This window comes from Pongo abelii, chromosome 8, assembly GCF_028885655.2.
Source record: "Pongo abelii isolate AG06213 chromosome 8, NHGRI_mPonAbe1-v2.0_pri, whole genome shotgun sequence".
Lineage (NCBI taxonomy): Eukaryota > Metazoa > Chordata > Mammalia > Primates > Hominidae > Pongo > Pongo abelii.
This window is the reverse complement of record NC_071993.2, coordinates 51,998,333-52,020,016: the sequence shown is the minus strand read 5'-3', so window position 1 is coordinate 52,020,016 and position 21,684 is coordinate 51,998,333. Positions and strand designations below refer to the sequence as shown.

At 48.7% G+C, this 21,684-nt stretch overlaps 1 protein-coding gene across 1 annotated transcript; it reads right to left on the bottom strand.

The window, feature by feature from the left end:
- Positions 1 to 11,836: 11,836 nt before the first annotated feature.
- LOC100432788 (NUT family member 2D) lies at positions 11,837 to 21,385 on the bottom strand. Its single transcript, XM_002834859.5, is given in 8 exon segments — positions 11,837 to 13,358; positions 13,693 to 13,809; positions 14,288 to 14,688; positions 15,131 to 15,270; positions 16,242 to 16,370; positions 18,328 to 19,027; positions 21,083 to 21,240; positions 21,242 to 21,385. Coding segments are annotated over 8 exon segments (2,436 nt in total). The 5' UTR covers positions 21,247 to 21,385; the 3' UTR covers positions 11,837 to 12,572.
- Between the last annotated feature and the right edge of the window lie 299 nt (positions 21,386 to 21,684).

The following is a 21,684-nucleotide window of genomic DNA, read 5'->3' as shown; positions in this document are numbered from 1 at the left end:
CAGTTTAAAATTTGTAAAAAGTATTAAACCACAGGAAAGAAACGTGATAAAAGCTAAGATGTGACTCAGCAAGTTTCTTAACGTTTGAAAGTAGATGGAAGGTCATAATTATTTAAAGCAGAATACAAAAAAATCACATTGCAAATGGCAACATTGGGTGAGTATGGATAACATATACTATCAAATCGACTCTGGAGAACATGTGACAAACTTAAAAAATAAGGGTAGCATGAAAAGCAAGAAGGATTAGTGGTGTCAGTTAAAATATTAAATAAAGATATAGGTAAATTAGAGGGATCCTTCCCCAAGTTCTGAGTAATTTTCTCCTAAGCCTTCTACTTCCTCATAAGAGATGATTTTCTGAAGAAACTGTGAGAGAGCCACCAGACTTTAAGTCAAAGAAAGAAAGGCCAACTCTTTGCTTGAGTGCAGGAATGTCCACCTGCTGACAAGCTCTGCTCACACACAGAAGATTTCCAAAGAGCATTTCAGTGCCCAGCCACTAGTGACACCGACAATTATCTGTTAAAAATCCACACACACATATATATTTTTACACATGTATATATTTACATATATATACACCTATATATATGTTAAAAATATGTATTTCCCTCATCTTTTAAGAACATAGCAAAAGTACTTGTCTCAACTTCCCAATAATTAAGCTTGGCCATGTGACTGAGTTCTAGAAAAAGGCAAGTGAGAAGAAGGCACATGTGCCACATCCCATCCTATCTTGACTCATGAAACCTTCTTTGCAGGCTGCTTATCTTTTTTCCCCCAAAAAGTTGTCTGGGGTAACAAACCCTCAGGGTGAGCTTGGAAGCCACATGTTGCAGATCATTCCCCTGGCCCCAAGATCCTGTTGACATAAAATCCACCCACAGAGAGTTACATGAAAAATAAGAAACATTAAACAATTACACATGAAGATATATGTGTTTCCATGGCCTACACACTCAACTAATAATTTAATGTGAATGGAGAAGCAGGATTAATCAGCCTCTTTGAATAAAACCTGAAACCCCAAAAATGGAAAATAAACCAGAATAAGAAATAGAAGCTGGGAATGGGGAGAAGAAATAATAGAGAGGTAGCCAAATAAAACTGCTTTAAAATAAACATGATTATAGTAAATATCCTCACAAAGATAAGAAAATAGAATTTTAAAGAAGGAAATGACTTAGTGAATAAGAATGAGATCTTGAGAGAAAAATATTAAGACCCACAAACAAAAATAATAATAACCACCACCAAAATAGTCAAAATACTCCTAGGCCAATTATCTTTCAATTCTAACACAGCAGCTGAACTGCTTTTCAGGTTTACTAATGACCTCCATTTTTGTTTTTTTTTTATTATGATTATACTTTAAGTTTTAGGGTACATGTGCACAAGGTGCAGGTTAGTTACATATGTATACATGTGCCATGCTGGTGTGCCGCACCCATTAACTCATCATTTAGCATTAGGTATATCTCCTAATGCTATCCCTCCCCACTCCCCCCACCCCACAACAGTCCCCAGAGTGTGATGTTCCCCTTCCTGTGTCCATGTGTTCTCATTGTTCAATTCCCATCTATGAGTGAGAACATGTGGTGTTTGGTTTTTTGTCCTTGTGATAGTTTACTGAGAATGATGATTTCCAATTTCATCCATGTCCCTACAAAGGACATGAACTCATCATTTTTTATGGCTGCATAGTATTCCATGGTGTATATGTGCCACATTTTCTTAATCTAGTCTATCGTTGTTGGACATTTGGGTTGGTTCCAAGTCTTTGCTATTGTGAATAGTGCCGCAATAAACATACATATGCATGTGTCTTTATAGCAGCGTGATTTATAGTCCTTTGGGTATATACCCAGTAATGGGATGGCTGGGTCAAATGGTATTTCCACCTCTAGATCCCTGAGTAATCACCACACTGACTTCCACAAGGGTTGAACTAGTTTACAGTCACACCAACAGTGTAAAAGTGTTCCTATTTCTCCACATCCTCTCCAGCACCTGTTGTTTCCTGACTTTTTAATGATTGCCATTCTGACTGGTGTGAGATGGTATCTCATTGTGGTTTTGATTTGCATTTCTCTGATGGCCAGTGATGATGAGCATTTTTTCATGTGTCTTTTGGCTGCATAAATATCTTCTTTTGAGAAGTGTCTGTTCATGTCCTTTGCCCACTTTTTGATGGGGTTGTTTTTTTCTTGTAAACTTGTTTGAGTTCATTGCAGATTCTGGATACTAGCCCTTTGTCAGATGAGTAGGTTGTGAAAATTTTCTCCCATTTTGTAGGTTGCCTGTTCACTCTGATGGTAGTTTCTTTTGCTGTGCAGAAGCTCTTTAGTTTAATTAGATCCCATTTGTCAATTTTGGCTTTTGTTGCCATTGCTTTTGGTGTTTTAGACATGAAGTCCTTGCCCATGCCTATGTCCTTGAATGGTAATGCCTAGGTTTTCTTCTAGGGTTTTTATGGTTTTAGGTCTAATGTTTAAGTCTTTGATCCATCTTGAATTGATTTTTGTATAAAGTGTAAGGAAGGGATCCAGTTTCAGCTTTCTCCATATGGCTAGCCAGTTTTCCCAGCACCATTTATTAAATAGGGAATCTTTTCCCCATTGCTTGTTTTTCTCAGGTTTGTCAAAGATCAGATAGTTGTAGATATGCGGTGTTATTTCTGAGGGCTCTGTTCTGTTCCATTGATCTATATCTCTGTTTTGGTACAAGTACCATGCTGTTTTGATTACTGCATCCTTGTAGTATAGCTTGAAGTCAGGTAGCGTGATGCCTCCAGCTTTGTTCTTTTGGCTTAGGATTGACTTGGCGATGAGGGCTCTTTTTTGGTTCCATATGAACTTTAAAGTAGTTTTTTCCAATTCTGTGAAGAAAGTCATTGGTAGCTTGATGGGGATGGCATTGAATCTGTAAATTACCTTGGGCAGTATGGCCATTTTCACAATATTGATTCTTCCTACCCATGAGCGTGGAATGTTCTTCCATTTCTTTGTATCCTCTTTTATTTCATTGAGCAGTGGTTTGTAGTTCTCCTTGAAGAGGTCCTTCACATTCCTTGTAACTTGGATTCCTAATAAAATAAAAGTATTTTATTCTCTTTGAAGCCATTGTGAATGGGAGTTCACTCATGATTTGGCTCTCTGTTTGTCTGTTATTGGTTTATAAGAATGCTTGTGATTTTTGTACATTGGTTTTGTATTCTGAGACTTTGCTGAAGTTGCTTATTAGCTTAAGGAGATTTTGGGCTGAGACAATGGGGTTTTCTAGATATACAATCATGTCATCTGCAAACAGGGACAATTTGACTTCCTCTTTTCCTAATTGAATACCATTTATTTCCTTCTCCTGCCTAATTGCCCTGGCCAGAACTTCCAACACTATGTTGAATAGGAGTGGTGAGAGAGGGCATCCCTGTCTTGTGCCAGTTTTCAAAGGGAATGCTTCCAGTTTTTGCCCATTCAGTATGATATTGGCTGTGGGTTTGTCATAGATAGCTCTTATTATTTTGAGATACGTCCAATCAATACCTAATTTATTGAGAGTTTTTAGCATGAAGGGTTGAATTTTGTCAAAGGCCTTTTCTGCATCTATTGAGATAATCATGTGGTTTTTGTCTTTGGTTCTGTTTATATAGTGGATTACATTTATTGATTTGCGTATATTGAACCAGCCTTGCATCCCAGGGATGAAGCCCACTTGATCATGGTGGATAAGCTTTTTGATGTGCTGCTGGATTCTGTTTGCCAGTATTTTATTGAGGATTTTTGCATCAATGTTCATCAAGTATATTCATCTAAAATTCTCTTTTTTGGTTGTGTTTGCCCGGCTTTAGTATCAGGATGATGCTGGCCTCATAAAATGAGTTAGGGAGGATTCCCTCTTTTCTATTGATTGGAATAGTTTCAGAAGGAATGGTACCAGTTCCTCCTTGAACCTCTGGTAGAATTCGGCTGTGAATCCATCTGGTCCTGGACTCTTTGGTTGGTAAATTATTGATTATTGCCACAATTTCAGATCCTGTTATTGGTCTATTCAGAGATTCAACTTCTTCCTGGTTTAGTCTTGGGAGAGTGTATGTGTCAAGGAACTTATCCATTTCTTCTAGATTTTCTAGTTTATTTGCGTAGAGGTGTTTGTAGTATTCTCTGATGGTAGTTTGTATTTCTGTGGGATCGGTGGTGATATCCCCTTTATCATTTTTTATTGCATCTATTTGATTCTTCTCTCTTTTTTTCTTTATTAATCTTGCTAGCAGTCTATCAATTTTGTTGATCCTTTCAAAAAACCAGCTCCTGGATTCATTAATTTTTTGAAAGGTTTTTTTGTGTCTCTATTTCCTTCAGTTCTGCTCTGATTTTAGTTATTTCTTGCCTTCTGCTAGCTTTTGAAGGTGTTTGCTCTTGCTTTTCTAGTTCTTTTAATTGTGATGTTAGGGTGTCAATTTTGGATCTTTCCTGCTTTCTCTTGTGGGCATTTAGTGCTATAAATTTCCCTTTACACACTGCTTTGAATGTGTCCCAGAGATTCTAGTATGTTGTGTCTTTGTTCTCGTTGGTTTCAAAGAACATCTTTATTTCTGCCTTCATTTCATTATAGTTTGAAAACCTCAGAACCAGGGAAGCCACAGGCAGCCCCCAGTCTGAGGCCAAAGGCCGGAGAGCCCCCATGAGGCTGCTGGTACAAGTCCTAGTGTCCAAAAGCCAAAGAACCTGGAGTCTGATGACCAAGGGCAGAAGGAGAAAAAGGCATCCTGTTCTGGAATGAAGAGACAGGGTGGGGTGCGGGGGTGGGGTGGGAAGGGGAGAGAAAGAGAGAGGGACAGAAAGAGAAAGAGAGAGGGAGTACTGAATATCCCCTTTCTTCTACCTGCCTTGTCCTAGCCATGCCCCCAGCTGATTGTATGGTGCCACCCACATTGAGCAGGGATCTTCCTCTCTCCATTCACTGACTCACATGTCAATCTCCTCTGGAAACACCTTCACAGACACAACCAGGAACAATGCTTCACTAGCCATCCAGGCATCCCTCAATCCAGTCAAATTGACATCTACTATTAACCATCACAGATATACAGCATCAAAGGAGGCAAATGTGGAAAAATAAAATTCACTCTGTGCTTTCTCCTCCAGCTGAGGCTACGAGTGCTCAAGACCACCCTCCCGGCACTACACTCATCCCAAAGCCTCCACCTGTTTCCAGGAGCACAGATACCACATAGGCCATCGGATACACCCTAGCAAGGTTCTCCCCTGAGGTGGGACTCAGAGGGCCCCCTGAGGCTTGATAGGTGTCAACAGTTTGCCTCATTGTAGCTTATGCCACAGAATGATTTTGAATAGGGATTACAGTGCCAGTTAATATGCAGCATAATTTTTGAGTCCAATAATTTCTCTTTCTTTCTTTCTTTCTTTCTTTCCTTTGTCTTTCTCTCTCTCTCTTTCTTTCTTTTTTTTTTTTTTGAGACAGAGTCTCACTCTGTCTCCCAGCCTGGAGTGCAGTGGAGCGATCTCGGCTCACTACAACCTCTGCCTCCTGGGTTCAAGCAATTCTCCCCACCTCAGCCTCCCAAGTAGCTGGGATCACAGGCACGTGCCACCACGCCTGGCTAATTTTTGTATTTTTAGTAGAGATGGGGTTTTTCCACGCTGGCCGGGCTGGTCTTGAACGCCTGACCTCAGGTGATCGGCCTGCCTTGGCCTCCATGGGCTCTGTCCTGGTATCCTTATACTGTGTGGTTGCCAAGTGTCCCCTGGCCTAGGGTTAACTGTGCAAGATGCTTGTGAGTATTCAGAGTGTTGTTCCTAATAAATACACTTCATTAAAAACAAATGTTCTTGATGAAGTAGTAAAAATTATTAAAGTTATGAAATTTCAATCATTAAAAATGAATATTCTTAATAATGTGTGATAAATTGAACATGCAGGCAACACACTTATGCATATCAAAGTGAGTGGGCAAAAGAGTAGATTAGACACAGATAATCTACTGTGTCTACTGTGTCTAAAGAGGAAATCGATGACATGGATGATTGATAAATGTAAAAAGTTAGTTAGAATGTAGCACAGAAAATATGAAAGAGGAGTTTATGAACACAGAGTCTACTAGCACCTGAGTCTTGGACTTCCTACCCTCCAGCTCCAGAACTGAAAGAAGTAAACATCTGTTGCTTAAACCACTCAGTCTATAGTATTTTATTATAGCACCATAAGCTTGAAGAAAGAGCTGAAATCAATAACCTAACACCTCAAGGAACTAGAAAAAGAACAAACTAAACCAAACCAAAAATTAGCAGAAGGAAGGAAATAATAAAGATCAGATAGATAAACAAAATAGAGAATAGAAAAGCAATAGAAAAAATCAACAAAATCAAGAATTAGATGTTTCAAAATATCAACAAAATTACAAACCCATAACTGGACTACCTATGAAAAAAAGAAAGAAAACTAAGATAACTCAAATTAAAAATGAAAGAAGGGACATTACAACTGATGCCACAGAAACAAAAAGAATTATGAGAATTATGAGAGAATACCACTAATATTTAAATGCCAACATATTGAATAACCTAGAAGAAATGGATAAATTTGTAGAAACATACAACCTACCAAGACTGAATCACAAATAAATTTTACAAATTGGAACAGACCTATAACTAGTAAGTAGATTGAAGCAGTAATCAAAAACCTCCCAAAAAGAAAAACCCAGCCCTGGGAAATTCTACCAAAGAATCAATTCAATTCTTCCAAAGAATTAAAGAAAGGAAATGCTCTCAAACTCATATGAGACCAAAATCACCTTGATTCCACAACCAAAGCCACAAGAAAAGAAAACTAAAGACCAATGTATCAGGTGAATACTGATGCAAAAATCCTAAAAAAATTTTAGTGAACAGAATTAAACAGCACATTAAAAGGATTGTAGGCTGGGCGTGGTGGCTCACGCCTGTAATCCCAGCACTTTGGGAGGCCAAGGCGGGTGGATCACGAGGTCAGGAATTCAAGACCAGCCTGGCCAAGATGGTGAAACCCCATCTCTACTAAAAATACCAAAATTAGCCAGGCATGGTGGCAGGTGCTTGTAATCCCAGTTACTCAGGAGGTTGAGGCAGGAGAATCACTTGAACCTGGGAGGCAGAGGTTGCAGTGAGCCGAGATTGTGCCACTGCACTGCAGCCTAGGAGACACAGTGAGACTCTGTCTCAAAGAAAAAAAGCTTATACATCATGACCAAGTTGGATTTATACTTGGAATGCAAGGATGAGTCAAGATACAAAAATCAATCAAGTCATACACCACATTGATATAATGAAAGACAGAAACCACAAGATTCAGACAAAGCATTCAACAAAATTCAACACTATTTCATGATTTAAAACACTCAACAAACTAGGAATAAAAGGAAAATACTACCACATAATAAAGACCTTACATGAAATGCCCACAACTGACATTATGTTTACTAGTGGAAGACAAAGCTATTCCTCAAAGTACAGGAGAAAGTCAAGGATGCCCACTCTTGCCACTTCCATTCAATGTAGTACTGGGCCAGAGCAATTAGACAAGGAAAAGATATATAAAAGGCATTCCAATTGGAAAGGAAGAAGTAAAATTATTTCTATTTACAGATTATATGGTTTTATATGTAGAAAACCCTAAAAATTCCACCAAAAAACCTGTAAGAACTAATAAATGATTTCCACAAAGTTACAAAATGCAAAATTAACACACAAAAGTCCATTGCAGTTCCATACATTAGCAATGACCAATATGGAAAGGAAATTAAGAAAAAAATTTCAGACCAGGTGCGGCAGCTTACACTTGTAATCCCAACATGTTGGGAGGCTGAGGCAGGCGGATCACTTGAGGCCAGGAGTTTGAGACCAGCCTGGCCAACATAGTGAAATCCTGTCTCTACTACAAAAACAAACAAATAAACAAACAAACAAACAAAAACAAAAAACCCACAATTTTATTTATAATAGCATGAAAAAGAACAAAATACTTAGAAATAAACTTAACCAAGGAGGCAAACAACTTGGACACTAAAAATTACAAAACAACAATGCTACAAGAAACCAAAGAGTATATAAATAAATGAAAAGACATCTCCATGCACGTGGATTTGAAGACTTAATATTGTTAAAATTTCCATATTACCTAAAACAATTTACAAATTCCATACAATCCCTATTACAGCATTATTCACAGTAGCCAAGAGATCCAATCCAAATATCCATTGATGGATCAAAGGATAAAATATGGTATATACACACAATGGAAGACTAAGCAGCCTACAGAAAGAAGGAAATCATGTCACATGCTAGAACACGGATCAATCTCAAGAACATTATGCTAAGTGAAATAAGCCCATCACAAAAGGACAAATACTTTCCTTCATATGAAGTATTTAAGGTAGTCAAAATTACAGAAACATAAAGTAGTGGTTGCCAAGGGCTGGGGGTGGGAGTAGGGGGGAAATTAGTATTTAACGTGTACAAAATTTTAGTTGTGAAAGATAAAAAATTTCTAAAGATCTAAATTTCACAATGATGTGACTATACATAACATTACTAAATTGTACAATTGAAAATGTTTAAGATGGTTTTTAAAAAAGGAAAAAGCATAGGAATAAATTTCATGACCTAAGACTAGTTAATGGTTTCTTAAACATGACATCAAAACCACAAGTAACAAAAGAAAAAATAGATAAATTGGACTTCATCCAAAGTAAAAACTTTTGTGCTTCAAAGAGTACCATCAAGAAAGTAAAGGACAACCCATAGAATGGGAGAATATTTCTGCAAATTATATCTTGTAAAGCATTTTTATCTGGAATATATAAAGAATTCTTATAACTCAATGACAAAACACAAACCAGTTAAAAATTACTAAATGTTGAGTACACATTGCTCCAAAGAAGGTATACAAGTGGTGCATAGGTACATGAAAGAGGTTCAACATCAGGGAAACACAAATGCAAACTATGAAGAGATGCAACTTCAGAACCACTAGGATGACTTTATCAAAAAGAGAGTTGATAATAAATGTTGGCTAGAATATGGAGAGATGCTGGGACCCTCACACAGCTAGTGGGTATATAAAATGGTTCATGTACACTGGAAACAGTCTGGCACCTTCTGAAATGGTTAAACATAGAGTTTCCATATGGCCCATCAATTTCACTCTTAGGTATGTAGCCATGAGAAATGGAAACATACATCCCCAGGAAACTTTGTACACAAATATTCTTAGAAGTGTTATTCACAATAGCCAAAAAGTGAAAAAAACCCAAATGCTCTTAACTGATAAATTGATAAATTTTAGTATATCTATTAATGGAATATTATTCAGCAACAAAAAGGTTTGATGTAATGATACATATTAAAAACATAGATGACCTTGGAAATATTATTCTAAGTGAAAGAAGACAGATGTGAAAGACACACTTTGTATATTCCATTCATAGGGCAACATGCAACGCTGAAGTTAGAATCAAAGTGAGCTACAAAAGGGCAGCCACCTGGATCAAGTCCATCCTGGTAGCTGTCAGAAAGCACAGCATGTTCACTAACGGGGGCCAGCTTTGCTCACATTGTCAGATGGAGTTTCCCAGGAGGCCATGGCTTCTTCAGGGATCTGTCATCCAGTGGTGAAGGGAGGGGTCTCTGGAGGCAAACCTGCCGGTGGCCACCCCAGCTGCACTGGCTCCCAGAGAGTGACCTGGCTGCGTAAGCAGGGAGGCCAAGCCGACCAAGAGCCTCAGTACACCCGCAGCACCTGCTGTGAACAAGCTGCATGGCTTCCCCAAGCGTGGATGTGACGACATCATGGGTATTTACAGATTCCTTTTCACTGCGTCCCAGGCTCTCCTGGTTCATGTGTGATACACTGCACTTGGGGTGGAGGTGTGCTGACAGTTGCAAAGGGCCGAGCCTTTCTTTCCCGTGGCTCTGATGCATGGTTTCCAGATACCGGTCATGAAGGAAGTTCTTGAGATTATGCACCTTGTCCTAGTCACATAGGGCTGCTAGGACAAAGTGCCATAGACTTGGGGGTGGTGGCGCATATTAAAAAAAATGTATTTGTCACAGTCTGGAGGCTGGAAGTCCAAGGTTAGCATCCCAGTGGGCGAGGTTCTGGTGAGGGCTCTCTTTCTGGCTTGCAGATGGCTGCCTTCTCACTGTGTCCTCGTGTCAGGGAGAGAGCTCTGCTTCTTACCAGGGCCCTAATCCCATCATTAGGGCCCCACCTTCATTGTCTCTTCTAACCCTGAATAACTCCCAAAGGCCCCATGTCCAACTACCATCACGTTGGGGGTTGGGGCTTCAGCACAGGAACTGGGTGGTGGATGTGTGTTCAGTCTACCAGAGCCCCCCAGTCAGCCCCACTGTGCCCATTTAGGGGCAGATTGTAGGGCTCAGGTGGGACACAGAGGTGGAGGAAGCACAAGTTCTGCCTCATAGGAATGGCTCAGCCAAAACAAGGACAGGGACAGTGGGATAGACAACAGCCAGTGGGGTAACCAGCAGGAGCCCCAAGGTGTCACTTTCACCCTTAGGTGAGGAAGTCGGCTGGGCACCCACACACGCCAGAGTATGGACCACGTTCCCTTCAAACACGGCTCACTTAACATTCCTAAACCCTGCAAAGGGGCAGTGCTACCTTATCTCCTGAGGATGGCCCTGAATGTAGAGGAGGCACGGGAGCTGCCCACATCACCCACCAGTGACTCTTCACTCCCCACATTTTCCCCGAGGGCCTGATGTGCACTGAGCTGGGGAAGCCCTGCCAAGATAAACTCTCCTTCCCAAAGGCCACAGAAGACGGCAGGCCTCCGACACTGCCCACATTGAGCAGAAGGGAAGGGGCAGAGGGGCATCTGTCCGGCTGACTGCTGTATTCTGTGGGCAGATGGGGCCAGAGAGGACCCAAACATGGCCCCCTTTGTCACTTGGCCGAGAGGCCAGGCCACCGTGTACCAGACAGCTTTGCCCCAACAGCCTCTGCTGCTGAGCCAGCCCCCAGCGCCATGACCACAGCTCTGCATGCAGGCCGTGCTGGGACAGGTGCCCTGGCAGTCACAGGGGTCCTGAGCCAATAAGGGCCCTGGGGGAGGAATCAGAACTCAGACTGTGGAGAAGAAGGTGTTGGCCAGGAGGGAACCAGGGTGGGTGCTGGGTCCTGTCCATGCTGGGATCTGAGATTCTAAGAGGTAGGTTAGGGGTAAAAGGGGCAGAAGTTGGCCCATGGGGTGAGAGGAGTTCAGCAGAGATTGGGAGGACAGGACAACCTGGGGAAGAGCAGAGTGTCCTCCCCAGCCTCGGTTCCTCTCCTGATGCAGTCCTCATCTCACTCATAGACTCTGGAAGTCTTCCTTTGGTGAACACCTAGCCCCCGACTCCCAGGGCACTTCCCAGACAGCCGATGCCACATCCCAGGCAGCCCCTGCTCTGCCCTTGGGGTCTGTGCCTGGCAGAAGGGCCGCTGACCCTCAGCCCCTCTCAGCCTGGGCCCCAGCTCCTCCTGGCCCTGGAACCAGCAGACACACCCACCCTGCACCTGGTAACTGGTCATGCTTGTTCCCATTGGTGATGGTGTGTTGGGAGGGAACTGTTTTAGATACTAATGTAAATCTGTGTCTACATCAATTCCACATGAGTTCAGTCCTCATATGGGAAGGGAATCATAGCTGTGGGGGGCTCCATGCAGGACCTTGAGGTCCCCGAGGCCAGTCCCTGTGGCCACAGCAAGGAGCATCTGCTTCAGCTAGTTGGACAAGACTCTCTCCTGCCCAGAAACAGGCAGAGGGACTTCCCCTGCTCCCCACCCATCATCGTATCCCAAACACACCCGTGTGGACAGTCACCTCAACATTTCCTCTCAGCCCAGTGCCCGTGCTCTTCCTGATGAGGGTTAAGCAGGAGCAGCCTCCTTTCCCCATGTTCATGTTGCAGGCGGCTGCCTTCTCCTCAGCTCCCACTGAGCAGAACAAGAGCCAGCCAGCTCTCTCCAATCCCAGGACTTTCCAGGGATGCTGATAATGATGGGAGGCCACAAGAAGCCTCCCTAAAGCAGGCAGGGCCTTGTGAGCGGGTGGTGGGAGGGATCAGGGCTTCGTCAGCATCTGTCAGTCCCTGGAGCATCTGAAGGGGCTACCTACGCCAGGAGGAAAGAGTGGGGCTGGCCCCTGTGGGTTCCCAGAGCCTGGCATCTGCCAGTTCCTCTGCCCTCCCTCACAGACACCCTCCACGGAGTGGAGGACAGAGGCAGCAGCCCTGAGAGCATTTTCCAACACAACTACATTTATTCACATTTACACATGAGGCCCCCAATGCACTGCTTCCCACCCCCACTCCCCAGCCCCTTCCCCCCAGACCCTCCCTTCCTGCCCTCCCCGTTCAGCCACCCTCTCCCTCCCCTCCCTCCCCTACCCTCCAAAGCTAAGGCCCAGCAAGATCAGCACTGGGGGAGAAGAAGCTTTTGACTGCTTTAGGGCATCAGATGCCAGAGCCCCATCCTTGGGGATTGGCCCCAGAGAGCCTGCCCAGAAGCCCCTACTGGCTACAATGCTGCTTATTCTCCTTCCTGGAGACCAAGGGGTCACCCTTTCTCTTTCGAGACTGTGAGGGGCCACCCAGCCCCCAAGTCAGGGATTGCTCCCCAGAGACCCTGAGCCCAGGCCCTGGGTGGGGTGTCTTTTCAGCAGGGGACCGGCTTCCAAAGAGAGGTCGCTTCTTGGACTTCGTGGTAGGAGAGGGTGCTAGGCTGAGGCCTCTTCTCTGAGCAGATGGGGACTGATGAGTTCCCTGGGGTCCCCACTTTTCTGGGCTGAGAAGGCCCGAGGCAGGGACAGGGCTCTGGGGTAGCCACCAGGGCAGAAGCTTGTGCTGGGAACCCAAGAGGAAGGCCAGGCTGGGGAGCTCCTCCTCCTCACTTGATCCCTGAGCCAGCCCATGTGACTCCCGGACAAGAGACCCTCCAGGGAGATCCAAGGCATCCTTGCTCCCCAGGCCAGGGCTGGTGGGTCTGTGGTCCTGGGGAGGGGAGGTTGGCCGGGCAGCCCTCAGCCCAGGGGAATCCTGACATCCCAAAAGCACAACAGAGTCTTTGGACCTGGCCATGCCAGTGTGTGCTCTGCCTCGACCCTGAGGGTCCTGGGCAGCCTTCTGGGGTGGGCAGGTTTCCATGCCAACCCCTTGTTGGGGGTCAGGGATGTCTCTCTCTGCTCGTTGGCCAGCTGCAAACTTAGAAGAACTTGAGTCCAACCGGGCCGTGCCATGACCAGGGGCTGCCCTCGTATGCTGTTTCTCCTTCAAAGTTAGGAGGCGCTTCTCCACTAGCTGCGGGAGGAAAGGGGGCACTTACTGGCACTGCCCCAGGTGTGAGCAGGGCCCAGGGTGGTGGAGACCAGGGCACTTGGGTGGCAGGCAGGGAAGCCTGAGGCAGCTGGGCTTTATGTCAAAGAGAGAGGATGTGGCTCTGCTGGGCATCCCGTTGGGCATCACCGCAGCTTGCATGCTGACTCCCCTCCCTGGCTCCTGTCCATCCTACTCCCTCTGAACCTGCATCTTCCCACTCCAGAGTGGGTTCCCCAAGAAGCCAGGCATCCCCAGTGGGGGGGATTAGACAATCAGGTGGGCCTTGTGTGCTGGGTCCCTCCTGCCCCTGGGGTACCTGGGCAAGGGTGAGTCCTTCCTCCTGCTCCAGCTCCTGGCTTAGGGCCAAGAAATCCATCTGTGGATCTGGGGAAAGCAATTCTTCCAGGAATCGGGGGTGAATGACGGCCTCCACCTGGAAACAGAAGGAAGAAGGCATGAGCTTCCTGGGCAGGGAGTAACCTGGAGCCAAGGACACCTGGAGGAGATGCAGAAGCAGCGAGCACCCCGTCCCCACCCTTCTGGGGCTGTCTCATATCATGGTGACCACCAGCTACAGACACAGACCACAGACCTGGTAGCATACACACACACAGACAGAGACACACAAACCACACACAGACACACGAACAGACCCACATATGACACAGGAAAAGACACAGACACAGGTAAGGTACACACTCCACACTCACACCTGCACAGACACACAAAGACACACAGTAACACACCACAGACACAAACACACAGCAACACACAGACACACACAATCACATACACAGACTCAAATCCATGGAAATACACACACTGCTGAGTAGCTACGGAACAGAGTTTAATTCCAAGGACCTGGGAGTGCCACCCCCTGGAATCCGGCAGACCCCAGCACTCCAGCCCACCTTGGTGACGAAGTCTTTCTGGGAACACAGCTTGTCAATGTAGCTCAGGAGGCCCGGGTCTGGGGGCGTCCAGTCCTCTTCGCGTTGTTTCTCGGGCTCCCCCGTGGCCCCGAGGGAAGGCCCCAGCAGTTCCTCCATGATGTCCATGTACTCCTGCACCACTTCTGGGGGGATCTCCTCAGGGACCTTGGTCTCTGCTGGCCTCTGGGGCCTGGGTGGTGGCAGGCGGGCCTTGGTCTCTGCTGGCCTCCGGGGCCTGGGTGGTGGCAGGCAGGCCTTGGTCTCTGCTCGTCGGTGGGGCCGGGGTGGTGGCAGGCGGGCCTTGGTCACTGGCCTCTGGGGCCTGGGTGGTGGCAGGCAGGAAATCGGGGCCTTGGGGCCGGCCTTGCTGGGAAGGTACACTGAGGCAGAGAGGGAGGAGTATGGGCGTGGTGAGGTCCGCTCCTCCTGCTTGTACCACACAGGGGAGGGCAGGGCTTGGGGATGTGAAGTGGGTGCCAGCTGGGTCAGGTCCACCTTAACCACAGCGCCCCCGGAGGAGGCAGGAGGGGCACATCTGAGACAGCATCGCTTGGGAGGAAGTTTGGAGCCACCAATACGCCCTGTACTCTCCCCACTCATCCCTGCTTCCTGGGCAGAGCATATGTGGAGTTTTGGACAGGAGAGGGGAGAGAGTAGCTAGGAAACTCGACCAGGTCAATACCCAACATATGCTCCCAGAAGCTGTCCTGTTGGAGGGAGCAAATCCCCCTCTTGAAGGGAAGCATGGGGTGTGGGGACAGTGGCCTCCCTTGGCCCCTTTGGTCTTTGCTGTGGCTCCTGTGGGAATGTGGGAAGCCATACCTGGCTGCTTGACCACCTCAGGGGCTGGGGGTCCTCGAGGTTCAATCCTCGGTGTGGCTGGAGGAGGCAGGCACTGGGGCCCCTTCATCCATTGCGATTTCTGAATCTGCATCTCCTCCTCAGCCTCAAACTCCAGGAACCTGGCGGTGAAGGAGGCCCAGGCTGTGCTGAGAGGGTCCAGGCCCCCTCCCCCCAGGACCAGGCAGCGACCAAGGGGAGGGATGGGAGGGAGTGTCTCGGGTGGGCTGTCCAGGCCCTCACTGTGTCCCATTCCCCAGTCCCAGGAGGAAGCTGCTCCCAGAGTTCTGGGCTCTCCCTCCCTCACTCGGCCCCTGCAGAGCCCATGGCATCAATGGGGCTTCCTGACTCAAGTCAGGGCCACGAGGTCCAGGAGGGTCCCGGGGGACCCCTCCTCCAGGTTTCAGCTGGCCAGGGTGGGGTGTATGGCAGAAGGCATCAGGGATGATGCCCAGATGCAGGAGTCCTGAGGCTAGGACTGTGGGCCCCCGAAAGATAACCCAGGGGCACGAGGCCTGGGAGATGCCGGGTCAGGAGGAAGCAAAAGCTGAGCCCAGAGGACAGGACCTCTTTCCCCTGAGGCTGCTGTCTGTCTGTCTGTCTTCATGGAGGGGACTGCCCAGGAGCAAAGGCAGTCAGGCCAGAGGTGGGTCTCATGGTGTCCCAGGCACAGGTCTCCCCAACCCAACTCCCTGGCCAGGCTGGGATGGGAGAAAACTGACTTCTGGCCACTGCTGTGAGGAGCCTGCACCCCACTCTTGTCTATAGTCACTAGCGCCCCTTCTCCCCATCCCCACAGCTGGAGGTGACCCACTTTGGGCTGTGATGCTGGCTGCTCCTGCCATGACCTCCAGTGTCAAGGCAGGGATGGCCCAAGGCCAGGCAGGGGGTGCTTCCCAATAGGGCAGGACAGAGACCCCAGAACAATCTAGGTGGCAGGAGCAGCTTCCTGAGGGAGCCAGGGGCCCAGAGTGTCCTGGGTTTGTCCACACCGTCCTCATACTCCACGTTGAGAAGCCACCATGGCTACCGGACCTCTGTCATTCACTCTCACCCTGCCACGCAGGCCCTGCTCCCAGGACCCCAGACTCACTTTTCTGCTATCTCGTAGAAGATCATCCGGTCAAAGTTGCTCGTGTGCTGCCATTCTCGCATGGCCCGCCACAGTCCCTCCTCCAGGGTCATGGTGGGCTTCCGCCGGGCCAGAGATCGGAGAACTGGGCTGTAAACCAGTGCAGTCAGTCTCAGCCTATAAGCCCACCCTTCATCCCAAGCCCACCTGGTCCCAACACCTGGCCCCTGTCCTCCCCACACCTGTCCTGTCATCTGTCCCTGTCCTGTTCTCCCCCATGTGGGCTCCTGAGGCCCCAGGACACACCCCCAAGATCAAATATCAACACAAGCTACCAAGGGGCCTCTCCGACTGCCCCTCGAGTCCTCACTGTTGAGAAGTGGACTCAGTGCTATGGGTGGAACATGTGTGTCCCCAACATTCCTGTGCTGAAGCCCTCAGCACCAGTGTGTCAGTATTTGGAGGCAATCAGGGTTAGAGCAGGTCATGAGCGTGGGTCCCAGTCATGGAATCCAAGCCCTGATAAGGGCAGGAGGAGACGCCAGGGCTCTTGCTCTCAGCCACGAGGAGACACAGCCAGAGACAGCTCTCTCCAGCCAGGAGGAGGGCCCTGACCAGACACTCAATCTGCTGTCACCTTGATCTGGGACTTCTGGCCTCTGGAACTGGGAGACATGAATGTGTCTTGATAAAGCACCCAGTCTACGGGATTTGTTATGGCAGAGCCTGAGCTGACTGAGACAGTGTGCACACAGGATCACCTGGGTGCGAGGGTTAAAGTGCAGGTTCCAGGGCCCCAGGACTGAGCATTCAACTGGCTTCCTGGGGACTCTGGAGCAAGGCAGCCCCTGGGGATGTAGCCTCAGGGCCCTGGAGCATGAGGAGCAGGAGCACACGTCCAGAACCAAAGCAGAGTGGTGTCCACGCCACTGCAAGCAGCAGGTCTAGATCCCACATTCCCACAAGAGCCATGGCAAAGGCCTGTGAGCCTGGGGCAGCTCCACTCCAAGAATCAGGGTCCCCAGTGCACCCAGACTCTGCTCCAAGGGGGAATGCAACCAGTTCCAGGGTGCGGGAACAGCGAGATTTTGGGGGATGAAGATGGGGCCACCTTCCACCTACACCCCAGGCAGGGGACTTCCCTAGGGGAACGGCCAGTGTGTCGCATGGTGGATGTGCTCAAGCTCCCGTTTGCTCGTCAGTGGGAAACACAGGGTCACAGATGTGCCGCAGGGTGGAGAGAGGCAGGGACTGGGAATGAAACCACAAACTCTCCCAGATGCTGACGTTGCTGCCTCACAGCCACCACAGTCCATGGCCCTGGGCTGCTGGGCTTGAGGTGCACTCAGAGCTGTCACTGGAGCCCGTGGCTTTGGGGAGTGCTCTCCTAGATGGCCTAGTCCTGATAATGATAGTAATGCGGACAGCAATCATAATTGCTATCATGTAATGTGTCATAGCATGTGCCAGGCACTGTGCTATGCATGTCATATGTGAGCTCAAGTCATCTCTTTGCCATCATCTGAATGAAGCATCATTGTCCCTTTTTCTACGAGGGATTGAGGGTGAAGATGCAAATACCTGCCCGGTATCAACCCCAGTGCAGGGCCCAAGACCATCCCCCTGTGCAGGCTCCACTACCACTGTGCTAACTGGACCTCGGCAGAACTGCGGGCATGTGCCAGGTTCCTTCTGGGCCCTGCACCTCCTCCCCCCAGCTCCATGTGAGGTGCTCCTGACCATCAATACTGGGTTAAAGGGGAGGCACTGGGGTGTGTACTCAAAGACCTAAACCCAAACCATAGCTCACGTCACACCAGGAACCCTCTCTGACCTGGGTCTTCTGTAAACAGTGTTGTGAAAATTATTGAAAGTAAGGATTGGCTGGACTCATGGGACAGTGACGGGCAGTTGATATGAGGCCCCTGACAGTCTGTCCTGAGCCACAGCCAGATTAATATTGTTGAAAATGTATCTTCCCATAGTGCAACCCATCACCCTCACAACCGCCCTGCAAGCTCCCCTGAACAGCGTGACCTCCCGTCCATCCAGCAGCCTCATTACGTGTGAGCTGCAAGACCAGCTCCAATGCCCTGAGGACACTCACATGAGGAAGCACGAAAGTGCTTCGGTGTCAGGACTCTGGGGAAGGTGCCTCCGGGCCAGGGGTTTGTAGTGCTGCCAGAGTCGGAAGTTCTCATAGACACTCTTGGGGTTACAGGAGTCATCCAGCGGGGCCTTGGCCTGGGAGGAAGCCAGGCTGCCCTCTCCATAAGCCCCTTGTGGCCATGGCCCAGCATTCCCTTGGGACACGATGGGGGGCAACTGGGCAACCGGTGGTGGTGGTGGTGGAAGAGGAAGGCCCTGGGACCAGCCTCCCTCACCAGCCTGGGTGCTCCCAACCACCTGGGGAGCCATAACAGGCACCACAGGAGCAGCTGCCAGGAGTAGGGGAGGTGGACACACGACACCTCCGCAGAGGGTGCCTGGAGCCTGCCAGATGAGGGGGGCCTGAGTTAGGACCAAGGTCTGCACCTGAGGGGCTTTCACAGGCCCCACCTCTGTCCCCATCTGGACAAAGACGTTGGAAGCCCCGGCCCCACTCGGGCCGCGGCCATCCTGTCCTGACACCAGAGGTGTGCTGGGGAAGGCAGACAGCACCAGAGGGCCGCCTGGAGGAACCCCTGCAGTCACAAGGGGCAGCCCATGTGCTGGGCTGGGAGTGGGTGTGGTGAAGGGCAGAGCCGTGAACACAGACAGGGAGGTGCCAGGGTTCACGGTCACGCCTGGTCCCAGCACTGGGTATGCTGTGGAGACAAAGGAAAGAGGTGAATGAGCTGGGGTCTTCAGATCCACACTAGTCACTGGGGAATCAGAGGGGAGTCCCAACAGCTAAGGGCTTATGACAGGGAAACTCTGCAGCTTGCAAGTGTCCCTGAGTGTGCATCGGATGCTCTGTTCCTCCAAGGAGAGTCGCTCCACTAGAGAGCCTGGCACTGCTCACCAAGACTCCCTAAACCCTGTCTCCCAAGAAGCAACAGCCAAGCCTTTGCTGCCCGAGGGTCTGCCTCGGGTGTCCCTGGCAGACTCTGTCAGCCTCACAGGCATCTCCCAAGCCATGGGTCAGGGATCAGTCTCTCAGCGGCTTGGTGGTCCTCAGCGTGCTCAGCAACAGGTGAGGGGCCTACCCCAGGGCAATGGCTCGTCACTCAGAAGGCCGACAGGAAGCCAGAAGCTTCCGAATATTATGGCCCCATCTCCTCTTCAATCTTCCTTTTCCTGAAGCTCTTGTAAATCCCTTTCTTTTCTAGCTCAAAGACAACAAAAGAAAACCACTGGATGGAAATCTTTCCCAAGCCAGCACCCTAGGAACCCTGAAGATAATCCATAACTCATCACACCCAGCATGGAAGTGATTGTCCTGGCACCACCCACAGCAAGTGCTAAATAGGGGTCAGATTCAGGCCACCCTTTCCTCAGTACTAGATGGTCCCGGCTGCCACTCAGGAAGCTCTGTTCCCAGGGAGCAGGTCTGAGAGGCAGTGGTGGAGTCCCCTGAGACAGTGTCACTGCATAGCCAGCAACAGCCACACACGATTAGAACACAGCCAGCAAATGGCAAGCAGCAGGGCTATCAGGGGAGGTGTCTAGGGATTTTCACAGCTGCTGGTCATGTTACAATAGGTAGTGGGACAAGGAGCCCATCTCTGGTCCTTCTTCTCCTTTGAGCTCCCAATAACTGAACATAGTGACCAACCAAGAACCAGGGGTTCTTGGGCCACGGGCCAGGTGAGGCAAAGTTGTCTGGAACTCATCCCTGTTCATTAGGACCTTATGTAGTCTCTAGTCAAGGGGAATAAGGGATACAGCACATGCACCTCAGCATTCAGGACACATATCCTAACTTGAATAATAGTAATGAGAGTCATCTTCCTATTTGTGTGCTACTCTCTTTCCTCTACTGAAAAGGAAACCAGCCTTTCCAGACCCTTCCACTGAGAACCAGCAAGAATCCACACCTGTCCCCTGTTCATGAGGTAGTATAAATGGAATAAGAGCAAATTCTTCATCTCCACAGTAACACAAAGTGCAGAGGATGGGTCATGAGCTAGCAGACAAGAGGAAATGGGTCTGAAGACCTGAGCTTCCACAAAAGGGCAAACAATTCAGAACAACTCAGGAAACCCAGGCCCTGTGTTGCCTGAACTTCCCCATCTGCCCCCACCCCTGTTAAATCAAAGCCAACAGCTACCTGAACTGATGGAGAAACCATGTCTGGGGAGGGAGCTGAGAGGCTCTGGGCTGTGGCAGTTATAGTAGCCGCCAGCCTCACCCACCCAGAGGCTGTCACTACATGCTCTGTCACAGCCAACCCACCCAACAGTTTTCTGGCTGAGACCACTTCTCCCCACTCCTCCCTAAGATCTAGAAAATTCCAGTCCAAATCCCTCTGAACACTATGGAAGGGCACCTTCCAGGTGCCTGAAGACACAGCACAGGGTTTGGGTTTGCCTGTCGTCCTCCAGGGGCCACCAGCACAACAGGATCCCACCACTCCCTACAAACACACAATGATGTGACCTGTTTCCTTCTAGAAAGGATCAATCCATCCACTCCATCCTTTCCCCTACATGGTGTATTCCCCCAGGCATCTTGGTCCACCTCTAAGGAGCCGTCCTCCCTAACCACAGACTCAGGGTGCCATGGCCATCCCCAGGTGTGATGTCCTTGGGGACATCCAGTCCTCCCTCCCTCCTCAACAGCAGCCCTATCAACTGTCCCCAGGGGCAGTGTCAAATTTGAATTCCCAAGGAGTTGAGGCATGGCAGACTCAGATAATGCCCCAATCCCTACAGGCTCACCTCCATTTGAAGCCATCCCCTCAGGCTGGGCACTGACAACTGCTATCTGGCAGTTTCCGCAATGAGAAAAGTCAAGGGTAAGACCCAGAGAGTGACCTGGCTCAGCAGATGCTCCTGTGTCCAGTGGAGCAGGTAAAATTTGAATGTAAACAGGTTTAGAACATAGGACCCCAGACATTCTGCAGAGGGGGAGGGGCAGTGGGCAGTTGGTAGTGGTGGGGGACATTCTGTGAGGGGCTTCGGCCATTAGGCAAGAACCTGAGTTTCCTTTCCAACTGGATGGCAGCAACAGAGATGGCGTGTGCCTCTTTAGGCAACTTTTAAATTGTCCTTTTGACTCACAGCAAAAGCTTCTACCTGATGTCCTCTTTACTTCCATTCTTTATCAACAGACCTACTTTTGTGCCAATCAACCCATGCTCCTTTCCACTTTGGCTCTTTCCCACTCTTGATGAATTTCAACGGGGGCTGCACTTCGTGAACAAAATTCAGAACACATTTTCAGTCTGAGAAACACAGTGGTTCTTAGGAAGGCAAGGGGACTGGGTGTTTGAAATCAGGATGGTCTCAGCCAATCCAGGCTATTAGGTGGCTGTGTGTTC